This window comes from Acomys minous, assembly GCF_964271855.1.
Source record: "Acomys minous genome assembly, chromosome: 4".
NCBI lineage: Eukaryota > Metazoa > Chordata > Mammalia > Rodentia > Muridae > Acomys > Acomys minous.
The window spans coordinates 53,110,567-53,126,999 of NC_140486.1; the positions used below are offsets into that span (position 1 = coordinate 53,110,567).

The 16,433-nt window shown below is 46.0% G+C and overlaps 1 protein-coding gene and 1 long non-coding RNA gene across 2 annotated transcripts in view; one reads left to right on the forward strand and one right to left on the reverse strand.

Moving 5' to 3' along the window:
• Window positions 1-1,155: 1,155 nt before the first annotated feature.
• Window positions 1,156-5,043, forward strand: LOC311596792. The gene is made up of 2 exons (XR_014778981.1): window positions 1,156-3,103; window positions 3,136-5,043. It is a non-coding gene; the product is annotated as an uncharacterized lncRNA (long non-coding RNA).
• A 275-nt stretch (window positions 5,044-5,318) lies between these two features.
• Window positions 5,319-16,433, reverse strand: part of ERCC3 (ERCC excision repair 3, TFIIH core complex helicase subunit) — a 30,931-nt gene continuing 19,816 nt past the window's right edge. Inside the window, exons 11-15 of the mRNA XM_084780572.1 lie at window positions 14,779-14,875; window positions 11,865-11,982; window positions 10,766-10,884; window positions 8,133-8,285; window positions 5,319-5,719 (exon numbers count right to left, since the gene is read on the reverse strand). Coding sequence (XP_084636698.1) covers window positions 5,588-5,719; window positions 8,133-8,285; window positions 10,766-10,884; window positions 11,865-11,982; window positions 14,779-14,875 — 619 coding nt within the window. The 3' untranslated portion in view covers window positions 5,319-5,587. The remainder of the gene's footprint in view (window positions 5,720-8,132; window positions 8,286-10,765; window positions 10,885-11,864; window positions 11,983-14,778; window positions 14,876-16,433) is intronic.

Consider the following 16,433-nt stretch of genomic DNA (forward strand, 5'->3'; position numbering starts at 1 on the left):
GCCTCTGCCTCCAGGTCCCTGCCTTGCTTGAGTTCCTGCCCTGACTTCCTTTGATGATGAACAGGGCTGTGGAAATATAAACAGATGAAATCCTTTCCTCCCCAACTTGCTTTATGGTCATGGTGTTTCACCACAGCAATAGAAACCCTAAGACACACAGCAAACACTTTCCCAACTGAACCATCTCCCTGGTCTTGAGTGCAATGATTTTCTTGGTTTCATTTCCAAGAAAATGAAACTGTTCATGGCTAGTGTAGAGAAACAGTCCGTTCTGTTTGTTGACTGTATGACCCTGCAACTTTGATGAACTTGTTTGTTAGTTCTCTGTAGTTCGTGTGTGCATCCCTTTCCATTTCCTAACGGTCATGCATCTGCAGAGATGCTTTGGTTTTTTCCCTTTCCAGTACCAATGCCTTTTGTCTAGTTGTCCAGGCTTTGTCCAGTTCAACACTGAATAGAAATGGTAAAAGCAGATGTCTTTGTTTTCTAGATGATCTTAAAGACTTTTTTAGTCTTTTATTTGCCTTTAATCTCAGCACTCCAGAGGCAGAGGCAGGTGGGTCTCTGAGTTTAAGGCTAGCCTGGTCTACCTGGAAAGTTCTAGGACAGCCAGGGCTATATAGAGAGACTCAGTCTCAAAAACAGAGAACAGAGCCAGTTGGTGGAGGTGTACGCCTTTAATCCCAGCACTTCGAGAGGTAGAGGCAGGCAGATGTGAGTTCGAGGCCAGCCTGGTCTACAGAGTGAGTTCCAGGGCAGCCAGAGCTACAGAGAGAAAACCTGTCTCGAAAAACAAAACAAAGAGGACTGGAGAGATGGCTCAGAGGTTAAGAGCACTGCCTGCTCTTCCAGAGGTCCTGAGTTCAATTCCCAGCAACCACATGGTGGCTCCCAACCATCTATAATGAGATCTGGTGCCCTCCTCCAGCATGCAGGAACACATGCAGGCAGAATACTGTATAAATAATAAACAAACAAATCTTTATTAAAAAACAAAACAAAACAAAGAAAAAAACACCAAAGAACAGATTGGCCTAATGGAATGAATACAACATGAAACAAACATTTCTAAAATAACCAAAATTTACACATAATATGATTGACTACATAGCTCCCCCTCTACTTCGAGTTACTTGTATTCTATGAACTATCTTTTACTTAAGTGGTTAGAAATGGGGACTTTGGAAAGAGTCACTGTAGTCTCCCATACTGTAAACAATACAAATATTGTTTAGTTAATTCTTTAATGCTGGCTATATTTTAGTTATTAATTAAATCAATAAACATCAATACTTGGGGTATAAAACATGAGTGCTGTTATTAGAGATGGATGTCTTTTGTATTCTTTTTATACAAAGAATTAACTCAAGTCTTTATGTCTCCAGGTAGAGTAAATGGAGATGAAGTTTAAGTTAAAAACTAGATTATTTTGTTTTATCCAAATCATTCTGAATATTGAGAATATCTGTATGTATTTATAAGGACTGAAAAAGCTTCAATCTTTCAAACGTTAGTTTTTGTTTTTGTTTTTCAAGACAGGGTTTCTCTGTGTAGCCTTGGCTGTCTTAGACTTGCTCTGCAGACCAGGCCGGCCTCGAACTCACAGAAATCCACCTGCTGCTGCCTCTTGACTGCTAGGATTAAAGGCATGTGCCACCACACCCAGCGTTCAAACTTAAGTTTTGAATAAGATAGGGTTATAGGGTAAGCAAAGAGTTATAACAAAAGGGAATGATCAAATGAAAGAACATAATATTTTCACTTGTAACTTCATTACAGTCAAGTATTATTTTATCACCTAGTAATATGCCAGGTAAAATATTAGATATAAATAATTTTAAAGTTTTAATTACAAAAATACTTAAGAAACAACAGAAGTGAGAGGAATGTTGAGTCACTCAGGACCGTCATCCGGCAGTGGTGCTGAAGAGGGGTCCACTCAGCATCCTACAAGCCCAGTCTTCTGAGTTACAAGTAGATGGATGCAACCCTCATATTTAAGTCAGAATGGAGTCATTGGTGTGGTATCTTCTCTCCCCACAAAAGTCTCAGGGCTAGAGAGATTGTTCAACAGTTAAAAACATTGACTGCTCTTCCAGAAGACCCGGGTTCAATTCCCAGCACCAACTGCTGTAACTTCAGTTCCAGGGGATCTGATGTCCTCTTCTGGCCTTCATGAGTACCAGGCACAGACATGGTACACAGACATACACACAGGCAACACATTCATACATATAACATATTTTTAAAGTATTTTACAATATTATTGTTTACTTAATAAACCAAATTTCATAAGCAGATTTAAATTTTTGTTCATTAAGATAAGCTTACAATCACCATGTAATTTAGTAGGAATGTTCTAAGTAGGCATCACCCTGTAAACAGATTTTGTTTTATGGTTAAAGTAGTGACTGGCTATCTAAAAAGCAAAGGCTTTGATAAATGGTAAAAGATAAAAAACTAAATTGTAATCACAGGTTTTAAATATCCATTTAGTAACAGGATACTAAAAGCAAATCAATACTTAAGAAAATACTATTGTAGAAAACCACACATTAATTATATCTCAAGGTAATGAATTAGTGCTAACAATTGTATAACCTTTTTATTATTTTAATTTAGTTACAATATTCATTTTAAACAACTTTTTACAAGATACTTTAACCGTAACATTATTATTGCCATTACAAAATTTAGAGAACAATTTAATGAGGTAATTTTACATGAAAACTCAGGAGTCTATATCTGAAACCCAGAAAATGTATATCTTAGATATCAAACAATTATGAACACAGGTAAAGTACATTGATAGTTTATTAGCCAAATTTAAATTGAATTCTTGTTAAGACTTTAGTTCTTACAGTTTTTTCACCCCCTTTTCTGGTCCCTGAACTTTGGGAAGGCAGTATGAAATGGTTGTCCCATTTGTAGCTGAGCACCCCACTGACACTCTCTACACCTTGACCAGCTGAGAGTTTCTGCGTTACCACGATTATCACACAATGAACCTTCTCTGATGAGGTTTGGGAGCCCAGCTAACCCGTGGGTAAGAGATAGGAACTGAGAGCAGTTAGAAACAACCTCCATTCGGCGCCCACAGTGGGTGGCTCCCACGTCAACCGTTAACCATGACAGCCGCTCAGACATGCCCGCAGGCCAATCTGACCTAGGCCATTCAATTGAGTGTCTCTCTTCCCAGGTGACTTAAATTTACATCACGATGGTAAAATCTAAGCAGTACACTGCAATAATCAAGATGTAGAGTACTAGGATAAAAACAGACATCCCTATTAGTGGATGTTCAAAAATCAACCTAGAGACCCACAGTCAATTCCTTTCTTAAAAAGGAACCATTTTAAAGAATACCCAGCCAAGAAGTGGTGGAGCACGCCTTTAATCCCAGCACTTGGGAGGCAGAAGCAGGCCGATCTCAAGTTCAAGACCAGCCTGGTCTACAAAGGGAGTACATGACAGCCAGGATTACACAGAGAAACCTGTCTTGAAAAACAAAAAAAAAACAAAAAAAAAACTACATAAGTGGCACAGTTGGATATCCACACATAAGAATAAAATAGAACTTTACCTCATCCATTAGAGTAATTAACTCAAGATCTGGGATAGGTCCCAATGGTACACACTTTATCTAATACATCCAATGCCTTTGGTTCAATGCCCAGCACCAAAAAACCAAAACCAAAACAAAACAAAAAACAAAAAAACTCATGATGGATGAAGAGTAAATGTAATACACAAGACTAGAAAACTCTTAAACTTGGAGAGTGTTAACTCAAGTTAGAGAAGCACCTGACTGCAGCGACAAGAGAAAGTGGTCTGAGAGCTGGCATGGTAGATAGCACCTGCCAAGCAGCAGGGGGACTATTTTGAGTCTCAAAAATTATATATAAAGTTGAGCATGGCTGTGGTGCAGGGCAGAGGCAGGTGGGAAGAAAAAATATATACAAATAAAAACAAAAAACACTAAGATAAAAACCTTATTGTTATATTTAACTTTTTATTGACACTTTGTGAAGCTCACATCATGCCACCCCCATCCCGCCCTCCACTCTTGGAACCACGCCCCCAAAAGAAAAACAAAATCCTCATTGTGGAAGCTGTAGTGTGTCACAGTGTCACACAGCATATTGTCCACATATTGTCCACATATCTTTACTTGCAAATGTTCACTGCAATGCATTGTGGGCTGATTTGAGGCCTCTGGCTTCTGCTACACTATCAATCCTGGATCCCCACTGAGACAGCACTAGGATGTCCTGTTGCTGCCCTGTCATGGAGCTCCTGCAGCTCTGGATAAGTAGGACCGGCCCCTTCACTCACTCCAGCAGTTCACCCATGGGGTAGACGTTGGGGTGGGCCAACTCAAAGCCCTGGATCTGGGCCTGCATGGCAGCTGAGCTGGTCGTCCTGCCAGCTCCCCTGCACCCACACCACCAGGGCACGCTCTCCAGCACTGACCCACCTAGCTCAGCCAGTGCCACAGGCAGCAATGGGGCAGAGACAGTCCTCTCTCTCTCATGCCCTTGGGGCTGGCTCGTCCATGCCCATGCCAGCAGGGCCAGCTCTCCTGAGTGTTCAGTCAGTGAGGGGCAAGGGGCATAGAGGAGGGCACCTCTCCCTCACACGTCACCACCCTGGCAGACAGTTTCAGGGTCAGCTCTTCCACACTCACGTCCTTGGGGGCTGGCTCACCTGTGCCCTGCCCCCACGGTCAGCTCTACTATGCTGCCCCGGCAGGTGCAGGGCCCGCTCCCCTGCTCTCACGCCCCTGGGTCCAGCTCTCCCAACTGCTACAGGTGGCAAGAGACAAGGGCTGGAAGGGCATCTCTCCCTCACCCACACCACCACACAGCAGATAAGAGATGGCACAAGAAACAGAGTCCTGCTCGTTCACACTCAGGAATTTCACAAAAACGGTAAGCTGAAAGCCATAATATATACTCAGAGGACCTGTAGTGTAAAAAGAGAGAAGGAAAAAAAAAATATATATATATATAATAAAAAATTTTTAATTAAAAAAAAAAAAAAGCCCTGACACACCATTATGAGACAAGGAGCCTCCGAAGATGCTGTTGAGTTTGTTTCCTGTCGGCCATCTGCTGCCAGCCGTGCTGCCTCCCTTAACAAGAGTTTAGTTTTCCCAGTGAGACCTCCCATGAGATACTAAATTTTCGTTTTCAAGTGGTTATCACTTGGAGACTGCCTCTAGGTAAGGGATGGAAACATGTCTACTTCTTCTTGAAGTTCCAAGGCCCTCCAAATTCCATTTTTTAATTTACTCAGTAGAATAAAGACAAATGTGCTTTTAGTGGTATAATTTTTATATACAGAAACAATCCACTCTGAACAAGTTTAAATAAAAAACAACAGCAGTCTTTCTCTCCTTTTTAGCCCTGGGTGACCCATGAGGACAGTCAGAGCCTCAATGCTGACTGGCTTTCAGCACAGGCCCTGCACTTAGATCAACACTAGGAAAGCACACAGTCTTGGAGAGAAACTCTCACATGGAAAAAGCCTCTTTTTTCAACTCTGATCCAGGCAGCCAGTCTTCACCTGAGCAGCAGGGTGCACATCACTTCCTAAAGCGTTTGAAAAGTGGGTGTACATGCTTGTTGGAGGCTTTGCTTCTGGACGAGTGGTATTCCATGTACACAGTGTCATCTGCCCCAGACATAGAGCTCATGGTGCCTAAGCGCCGGGATGCCTGTGAGGAAGAGGGAGAAACCCTGTTACAACGCTCATTATCAAATTCAATAGTGTGTGTGTTTGTGCGTGTGTGCATGTGTGTGTGCTGTGTGTGCGTATGTGTGCCTGTGTGCCACTGGGGACTGAACACTGCCTTGCACATGCTAGGCAAGCAGTCTACCAACAAATAAACCCCTAGCCATTTGATACATTGTCTTTTAAAATAATACTCTTAGACTAGAGAGATGGCTCAGCCTTTAAGAGCACTGGAGCTCTTTCTTCCTAAGTACCCAGGTTTGATTCCCAGCACAGATGGCAGTTCACAACTGTCTATAACTCCAGTTCCTAGGGATCCAACACCCTCACACAGACATAAATACAGATAAAACACCAATACACATGAAATAAAACTAAACAAATTAAAAAGTAAATAGCACCGTCCGGGCTGGTGAGCTGGGTGAGAGCATCTGCAATGCAAGCATGGCACCCGAGTTCCATCCCCAGAGCCCAGAAACAGGCACAAAGAGAGGACTCCACAAAGCTGTGCTCTGACTTCCACAGGTGTGCCCCCCCCAACATGCGTACTTGCACAGATACACAAAATAATTTTCCCCCCCGACAGGGTTTCTCTTTGTAGCCCCGGCTGTCCTGAACACACTTTGCAGACCTGCCTCTGCCTCCTGAGTGCTTGGATTAAAAGCGTATGCCACCACACCTGGACACAAAATAAAATTTAAAAGATCCTTCTGACCATTTCCTGTTTCATAGGCACTGCATATATATACTACCTCCCCCAACCCTCACAACAATTATAATCTTAACCTACAGAACAGGAAACTGAGGCACAAGAACTTGACTCAGGCCCACTTCAGCTCCTAAGAAAAATGTGACTAGAACATTGCCCAGAAACTCTGATGAAACAGATACTACAATGTCCTTGCCCTTGATAACAAATGCTCAACAGAACTTAATCTTTCTTTTGTGGTTCTGAAGTAATAAACCAGGGCCTGGCACTGTACATGCTAGGCTGACATTTTGTCTCTGTGTGACAACTTCAGGCACAGACTCTTTCTTAAAAGTTAGGGTGGAAAAAATTTTTTTTAAAAAGAGCCAGGGTGGACTGGGGCTGGAGGGGTGGCTCAGCAGTGCAGAGCACTGGCTTCTCTTCCAGAGGACGGACTTGCATTCCAGCACCCACTGGCAGCTCTCTACCCCTGCAACTCTAGCTCCAAGGGATCTATCTGATGCATCCTCTGCCCTGCATGGGCACCAGGCACACAAGTGGTGCACAGGCACACAAGCAGGCAAAATACCCATACACATAAAACAAAATAACAATAATTTTTTAAAACATTAGGGTAGAAGTCTCTTAAAATTTCCTAAGACGAGGCAAGGCTTTGAACCAATGAGAAAGCCAGGAAACCCTGGCTTGACACAGCGCCAAAGCTATGAGCAAGTTCTGAGTGTGTCTGTAAACTGGGCATGACCAAATCTGCTCCAAAGATGGACGTGGAGCTGAGGGAGGAAGGTGAAGCCCAGCACTTGAGAGGCAGAGGCAGAAAAAAAAGCAGGTGGCTCTCTGAGTTCCAGGCCAGCCAGTTACATGGTGACACCCATCTCAAGCAAAACCAAACCAAACCAAAGAGGGGTGTGAACAGCAACCACCTAAGCCATTGTACCTGAATCAGACGTCAGGGAGAACGGGCACCTGAGCACTCATACCAGGTCCTCCACAGCCTGATCTCAGGGGACGGGTTCAAGAGCACCAAAGGCCACCTTGGCACCCCTGGACTAACATGCAGACTGCTAGGCACGAGAAAGGTCCCGGCTGAAGGGTGCTGGCACCTGCCCAAGTGGCAACGACTGCTTCTTTCCTGTCTTTTTCTAGCTAATGCCGACCCTTTGGCTTTAACAGCACTGAATTTCAGAAGTTGGAATTCTTGGATCACCTGACTCAATTTCACTTCTCTCCTCACAATGCATCCACCCATTACACAGGTGCTCGCTAAATACATGCGAAAGGCCGAGTCTTTTCAGAGAACTCTAGGGTTTTCAACATACTGAAGCTATGGCCTGAGCTCATCGACAGACTCATCTTGAAGACTGAGCTCTCTCACTGAGGAGGAAAGCAAGAGAGCCAGCTAAGCCCAGACCAACAGATGCAGCACTTGCCAGCTCCAGAGCCCGCAGGGTTCTCACCCTGGGCCCAACATTAGCGACCCCAGGCCCTGTCACTGTGAGCCCCTCTGACTGACACGTGTACAAAGAGCACACACTAAAAGATAATGGGGTTGTTTCTTCAACTTTTCAGTTTTTTCTGCTAGCTTGTATGCTCATAGGTGTGATGTGTGTGTGTGTGTGTGTGTGTGTGTACATACATGTGCACACATACAGTGGATGCCCTACAGGAGAATCTTTCTCTCTTCACTCACCTGGCCAGACCTAGAGCCAAACTCTCCAGCCACCACTTCCTCCTCTGCATCCAGGTCAGAGGCTGCCAGGACCTTCTGCAGGAGCTGCTGCTGCTCCTCTTTGGTGGAGAATGCCAGCTCTTCTTCCTCCATGCCGGCTAGCTTTGTGATTACCTATGAGAGCAAAGGCAGACATGGCCTGCTGTTCTCACCTCCCAATCCCCACTGCAACTGCACCCAGGCACCTCTTCCCATCTTCCCTGGTCCAACCAGAGCCTGACTACTGGTTCAAGACAGACTAAGGAACTCTGATTGGGCATATCAGGAGAGGAATCTTTGGGCCAGAAATATCCCCTCATATTTTCCCATGGTGCACCAGGAAGGGAAGAGAAGCATGAAAAGGCACATGCAAGGACACCTGAGACACCACCTGGCATCTTAGGCTTCTAGCAAGAGTGCTAGATGTCAAGGATTCATTGACCAGTTGCTAGAGATGGCTCAGTAGCCAAGAGCACTAGCTGCTTTTCCAGAGGGCCTAGATTCAGTTACCAGCACCCACAGTGGCTTAGAACCGTCTGTGACTCCACTTCCAAGTAATCCAACACCCTCTTCTGGCCTGTACAGGCACTAGGCACATGTCTGGTACACAGACAAACATGCAAGCAAAACACCCCCACATATAAAGTAAACATTTAAAAATGACTGACCAGACTTCCTATCAGAAGCAGATGTTCTAGTTTCCTTTCTGTTGCTGTGATAAAAACACCTGACCAAAAGCAGCTTTGGGGGAGGATGGGTTTATCTTACTTATTTGCGCAGGCTATGGCCCATGACTGAAGGAAGTCAAGGCATGAACTCAAGGCGGGAAACTAATGGCAGGGCTGTTTGCATTAAGTCAGACCAAGGAACTCACTTCACAGCTAAAGAGGTGTGGTGGGGCTGCTGTGTTCAAGGCTAATCATGGAGATCTCACCAATGCTTAAGGAGACCAGTGGGAAATGTATCTGAACTGTGGCTGTTTCTGTCCTGTTTTGTTAAGAGCACTAAGATGCACACATTAAGCAGATGTTGGTGTTTTCTTCCCTGATTCTTTATCATGTAATGTAACATCAACTGAGATAACAGTAGTGCTTAAGTGCTATAAATCTATGTCATCGCATTTCAGTTATGGGACACTGAAACATTTAGCATTCCTAAAAGGACTGCCATCCATTCTAAAAACAAAACAAAACAAATAGACTTATGTGTTTGTGGTCATGCATGGGATAGCCTATTATGTTAGGTGGAGTTACTCATTTAGAACTTATGCATGGAATAAGGAGATGTGATCTGGAATCAACTAAAAGGCAAGCTGCTAGGCATTCTTGTGAAAGATGTGCTCGCTCCCTCCCTCCCTCTCTCTGTCTCTCTCTCTCTCTCTCTGTCTCTCTCTCTCTGTCTCTCTCTCTCTCTCTCTCTCTCTCTCTCTCTCTCTCCCTCTCTCTCTCTCTCTCCCTCCCCTCTTCCACAATACATCCTGACGGCAGTTTCCTCTCCCTCCATTCCTCCCAGTCATCCCCACCCCACTCTCTTCCGGATCTACTTCTCTATTTCCTCCCAGGAACATCAATCAAACACGGTATAACAAGTTACAATAAGACGAGGCACTGACCTCCTATCAAGGCTGGACAAGGCAACCCAGGAGGAGGAAGAGTCCCAAGAGCAAGGGAAAGAGTCAGAGACACCCGACTCCCACTGTCAGGAGTTCCACATGACAGCAAACTACACAACCATAACATATCTGCAGAGGACCTAGCTCAGACCCCACAGGCTCTGTGGTTGCCGCTCCAGTCTCTGTGAGCCCTGCTTAGTTGATTCTGTCGGTGTGTTCTCCTGGTGTCCTCAACCCCTGTGGCTTCGTCAATCCTTCCTCCCTCTTGTGAAGGACTTTTTGACCTAAGACTATCGGAAGCTGGAAGATCCACACTTGTGTGGGTGGCACCTTCTAGTGGTAACTCAGATAAAAGGGCATGGAAAGGGGAAAGCTTGCTTTGTGCTGCTTGCCCTCACTCTCCCTGGCAAGTTTGTTTATCTCGTTGCAGCAGCTGGTTTTAAATAACTTACTCAGGATTCCAACACACACTGCAAACCAGCAGCTTCCAGGAGTCCTGCAGGCTGGCAGGGCCAGACACCCAGCCTTGTTTCTAATGTGAGGCAGCCATGGTTGGAACGACCCAGAGCACAGTGTGTAATCCGATCTAATAAAGCCCCTTCTGAGAACATGTATTACGTCAGCTCTGTTCCTTTAGAGATCCCTGACTAACACAGGGGCCATGTCGTTTTTGCAAACCAACAATCTGGAAATCCTGATGACATCCTATTAGCAGGCCATGGTGGGAATCATCTTCTCTGCTTCTAAACACATTCCCTTCATCCCTCATGATCAGAAGCTTGGATCAGACCTTTCCAGCTCCGGACGACATTGACAAGCCACCTGGAGGGCACACCCCAGAAGGAACCTGGAGGGGGGAGGCTCAGACTCTTGGTGACTACAGTCACCAGCAATTATGCCAGCAATTCACAGAGACAAAGGAGCAGGAAGCCTGCCTGAGTGCTGTCCCAGGCTGGTGCCCCCATCTTTGTCAAAGCCCAACCAAAGGTAACCGAATACATACCTTAAAGCTGTAACCTTGATCTACCAAAAATCTCTGCCGCTTGGTGGAATAAGCCATTTCCTGTGTGTCCTGGGACACCAGTGAGTAGAAAAAGGCATTGTATTCCTCTGCGACCATTCCTAGAGGAAAAGGGTGAGAAAAGGCAAAAAATCCACACTAGTAACTGAGACTCAGTTAGACCAGCCAGAAGCCAGCTCTTCACCCAGTGTGTAATCACGCCGACTGCACAAGTGAGTCGGGACAACAGGCTCGGGCTACTGCTCAGCAGTATGGAACCTGCCCTAGCATGCTCACAGGGGGCCTGGGTTTGATCTCCAGCATCACAAACACACAAACAAATATATATGTAAAAAGAACAAAGCGGCCAAGGGGATGGTTACGAGGGTACTGGTGCATGCTGCTAAGCCTGGTGGGCTGAGTTTGATCCTGGGAACCTGCTATAATGAAAAGGCTGCAGTGAGTGGTCTGTTAAGGAAAGCAGACACAAAGTTCCTCTTCGGAATGAGGGTTAGTATAATGAGAGAGGCCACGCAAGGCCATGACTGGGTCTCAAGGTGGAAAGGAGAGCATTCAGGCAGAAATGCCACAATATATGGTACATGAGGCTTTAAAGGGGAGGGGAGGCTTCCCTTAAAGCCTGGAGAAGAACCTCAGTGAGAGTGGGAGTCAGAGACAGCGGCCATGAGAGGAGCAGAGGAGCCTCTTCAGAGAGTAGTGTTCACCTCCAGATTGATCTCTTATTTAATGTGTATGTCTGCTGGTCTGTGTGAGTATATGCTGTGCGCGACTGAGGAGACCAGAAGACGGTGTCCAGATCCAGTGGAGCTGAAGCTCCTGGTAAACACTGCCATTCAGAGGGTCCCTGTGGCATAATAAGTAGTAAAGACTTTGGGCTCTGAGCCCTGTCCCCTGTGTCTGTCCATGTCGTCCTCTCGTTATGTCCTGTCCCATCGCATCCACACACACCTCCTTGAGGCAGAGCACACTGCGATCAGCCACACCAGCAGCTCACACCCACAGCTGCTGACACGCGGGCGCGATGAAGCGAGGTGAGAGGCCGCCTGGCCAGCCTGAGGCCACAGGGGAAAGGTGGCATTACCTTTTTTGGCTCGGAGTACCCGCCCCAGTCTCTGGGCTTCCTGCCGTCTGGAGCCACCGTGGGAAGAGATCTGAATGAGGACATTTGCTTCTGGCAGATCAAACGATGTGTCACCAACCTGCAGAAAAAGGCAGCTATGAGTTTGGGAGCTTTTATATAGGGAACAGTAAGAACAAAAAAAATATCAACCAGTCCAGAATCTACAACTTAACAATTCTGTAGTTCTAGGGATAGAGCCAGGGTTTCAGGCATGCTAACCATGCGCTCGCCCACTAGGCTACCTCCCCATCCCGGGCTGAGACTTTAAGTTAGTTAGCTCTGGGTAATTTAGAGAAATGCCCTCTCTTCCTCTGCTGAGCAAGGTCCTGCCACTGCAGACAGAAGGACACAATGGACCACAGAGTGGCCTCTCCAAAAGCTAGCCACTACTTTTTCTTTAGCTATGGAAATGGTCTGTATGAAAGCCCATCTTACTCAATAACCACTGAGATGGCAGCAGCACAGGTGGGACAGTGCCCACAAAGACCTCACTGATGGCGTGGCTCTCAGCCTGTAGAGGCTCCCAGCTACGGACATGAAGAACCTTCCCTACACGCTGACGTTGCCAGTCATGAGCACCAGACATGGAAATACTAATGTCTTCTCGACTCTAGCTCTATCTTCACTGATTCTCAACGTCAACTTCTTAATCTACAGCTTACGGTACCTAAGAGACCTCAGCAGGTGAAGGTGCTTGCTTCCACGCCTGAAGACCTAAGTTCAATCCCTGGAAACTCATGTAGTAAAAGGAGAGAATCAATTCCCACAAGTTGTCCTCTGACCTCCACACCTGCAACATGGCACACTTGTGTCACTCCTCCCAAATAAATAAATAAACCACTTTAAAGGTTTCTGAATGTTTACTCAAATGCACAAGCTCACCATAATCTTGGTTCTGTGTTTCTCATCACCCCTTGTAACACAAACAAATGCTGCTTAAAACACCTCAATTGCACATACAAACCTTTCTGCTCTTATATAACAGTTTAATTACAGGAAACAGACTTTTAATATTTTCCTACAATTGTTCCTAAGCATGTGAGTATTGAATAAGTATATCTTTATATTATATTGTGTTAAAATGTTTAACTTTGTTTCATTTTGTTTTTTGAGACAGGGTTTCTCTGTGTAGCCTTGGCTGTCCTGGACTCTCTTTGTAGACCAGGCTGGCCTCGAACTCACAGAGATCCACCTGCCCTCTGCCTCCCAAGTGCTGGGATTACAGACATGTGCCACCACTCCTGGCCATAAAATGTTTAATTGTTAAAGCTGCTGTTTTAATAATTAATTCTTCAGTTTCACTAAGCAAACAAAATAATCATTCAGGCAGGCCATATAATCTCAGGACTCAGGAGACAGAGGCAGGTAGGTGAGCTCTGAGTTTGAGGCCAGCCTGGTCTACAAGTCTACAAAGTGAATTCCAGGACACCTATGGCTACACAGAGAACCCTCTCTCAAAAAAAAAAAAAAAGCATAAATTTGGGTTTTGGATTAGGACAGAATTTCCAACAATTTCTGGAATGGTCCCAGGCATATTTCTGCTATGTGTTTATATGAAACTGCATTCTCAGCACTGACATATTATAAAATACAAACCTCAGCAATTCTGAAAAACACTGACAATGTTCCACGTCCTACAATAGGATTCTCTATTTCCAATGGCATCAGCCGAGACTTAATTCATTTTTTTGTTTGTTTTGTTTTGTTTGAGACAGGATTTCTCTGTGTTAGCCTCGGCTGTCCTGGAACTCATTTTGTAGACCAGGCTGGCCTTGAACTCACAGAGATCCACCTGCCTCTGTCTCCCAAGTGCTGGGATTAAAGGCGTGCGCCACCACACCGGGCTGAGATTTAATTTTTTAGTAAAAGCGGCAAGCAAGTGCATCACATTGCTAAGAGAATTTACTTTCCTCTTTAACAACTGTTTCCACCCTCAGAGTTGATTCTCAGATCCTTGCTGCCACTGAGACAGATCTCCACGTGGCTATAAGCTTGTGAACAGACTCCCCCTAAAGTCCAGGTACCTGGATTCCAGGAAGTAACACAGCAGGTGCCATTCTCACTTCCCCCTAAAGCTCCCAGGTTTCAGGTGATCAGACTCTAAAACCATGAGCCAGCTCACTGGTATAACAGATATACCTCAACTAAATGCACCTGGAGCTACTGGTCCTGGTCCCAGCAGCTGTGCCCACCCACAGCTCCCGGGGATCAGGGAAGCCTGGCTGCAGGCCTGCGCTGTGAAGCCTTCCTCGAGGAATCCCTCTGGGCTTTGTGGTTCCTGCCACGCTGCTGCCATCTATCTGTGTATCAGCGATGTAGGTAACTCTCCTAGTAACCCCTTACCCAGAAGAACATCCACTTCAGTGTCCTGTGGAACCCCAAACCCAGACCTCTCATACATATAAAAACTGCAAGTGAAAAAATGTTTAAAAGACTTGTTTTAAAGCACTGGGTTCTAGCCCCTGGTGGCAGTGATGTCACGGCCAAGCTGGGCCTGCCCAAGGTTATTATGGCACTGGCCACCCACCATCAATGCACACCACGGGCCAGAACAGAAGCCTCGCAAACACCCAACATCTCCAGCTCCAAGAAGGAAATCTCATCCAATATCTGCTTTTGCCAGAGTAGAACACACGTGTAGTGCCTTATATAAAGGAAATAAAATTTAAATCCCTACATCCCAGGAAGTGGTGGGACAAACTTGAGAAGCAAAAAGCCCTTACAGATAACCTGCAAGGAGCAAGTTACCCCCACACTGCCCGGAGCGGCCACTCTGTAGGCCAGCAGAGCAAGCACACACAGGACGGCCTTCAGCACAGGCGCACCGCCCAGCCCGGGGCGAGCGAGGCACTGCTCCTCCAGCCTCACCACATACCTTAGAGATGAAGATAGTGTTGATTTTGGGGTTGTGCTTGAAGTTCTGGAGAATCTGCATCCTTTCTCCCTGGGACGTGGGCCCATAGATGTAAGGTCTAGAGAAGAGCAGGGCGTTTTAGAAACAACACAGAATCACACATGGGCAACTAGAAACTGCTTTTGCTACAAAGCATTGACTCCTCACCTGGGCCCACAAGGTAACTAAAGCAGGGTGCACGCTTGGCATCTTGGCCTGCATTTTGTGTCTGGCTTCTTTTGTTAAGGACAGACTCCTGCTTGACTCTGCATAAACATGTGTGGTGGTTTGATGAGAATAACCCCAAAGAGGTTTATATGTTTGAATACGTGGTCCCCAGGAGGTGGAGCTGTTTGGGAAGGACTGGGAAATGTAGCCTAGTCAGAGGAGATCTGTCACCAAGCGACTTTCAAAAGACTCCTATTGTTCCCAGTGTGCTTGCTCTGCTTTCTCCACACACGCCCCGCCCCCCACCCCCACCCCCACCCTGCCCACTTCAGGATCAAGATGTGAGCTCTCGGCTGTTCCTGCTGCCATGCCTTTTGCTCCACCATCACGAACTCTAACTCTCTGAAACCATTAGCCCAAATTAAACACTCTTTTTATAAGCTGCTTTAGTCATGGTATCTTATCACAGAAACAGAACAGTAAGCAAGACAACATGACAGTCACTTAGGACAGTCTCCCTACCTGACCTGTCTCATCCCTAGCTAAGGAAGAAGCCACACTTGTCCAGCCTTGCTGTGGTGGTTTTTGTTTTATCTTATTATATTTTATTGTTATGTTTGGTTGTTATCTCTCAGAAGCCTGTTCTTTTCTAATGAGAGACAGAGAGGGAATAAATCTAGAGTGGAAGGGAGGCGGGGAGGGGCTGGGACCCTGGCAGAACCCTGCCATTCTCTACATAGCACGCTAGGAAAAAGGCTGGGAAGCCACGCTCATCAGAACAGGCTTAGGGGGGCCTTTGGCAGTTCCTCTATCATCTGGGAAACTGGTCATACAGCTGCAGGCTCTCGAATTTGGAGGCTTCTCCCATACAGGAAATGGAGCAGAAGGGAGCCAATGAAGAGAACCTGTCATTCGGAGAACAGATGAAACACAAGGCACAAGCACCCTCTGTGGTAAGTGGTGCAGGTCAATGTAACCAAGAGGCAAAAGAGGTAAATCACCTTCCTGAGGTCACACAGCTGGGAATTTGGTATGTCCTGCTGCAAAGATAATGTCCCCTCTGCCCATTCTCACTGGCCCGCAGCCCACCGGTCTCCGGCAGGCACTGCAGTGAGGCTCATTCCTCTACTATAAAGTCGGGAAGAACGAGACACGTGGAGACTCCCTGCCACACACATACCAGGACTTTCACCACAAGCGAGGAATCAAGCAGGCCAGAGCCCACACGTTATTTCAAAGACAAGAAAATAAGACCTACTGGGAAGAAGAGAGATAGGGCAGTAAGAGAGGGGGACTGGAGCGTGAGGCCAGGTTCTGAGGGAGACAGGTGAGACAGGGGAAACAGAATTAAAAGATGACAAACTTTTCCTCCTTCAAACCTGCCAGGTCACATGCCCCAACAAAAAGTGACTTGAAACTGGGGAACACAGGCTCCAATACTAGGAACTGGAGATTTATAGGCTGGTGTC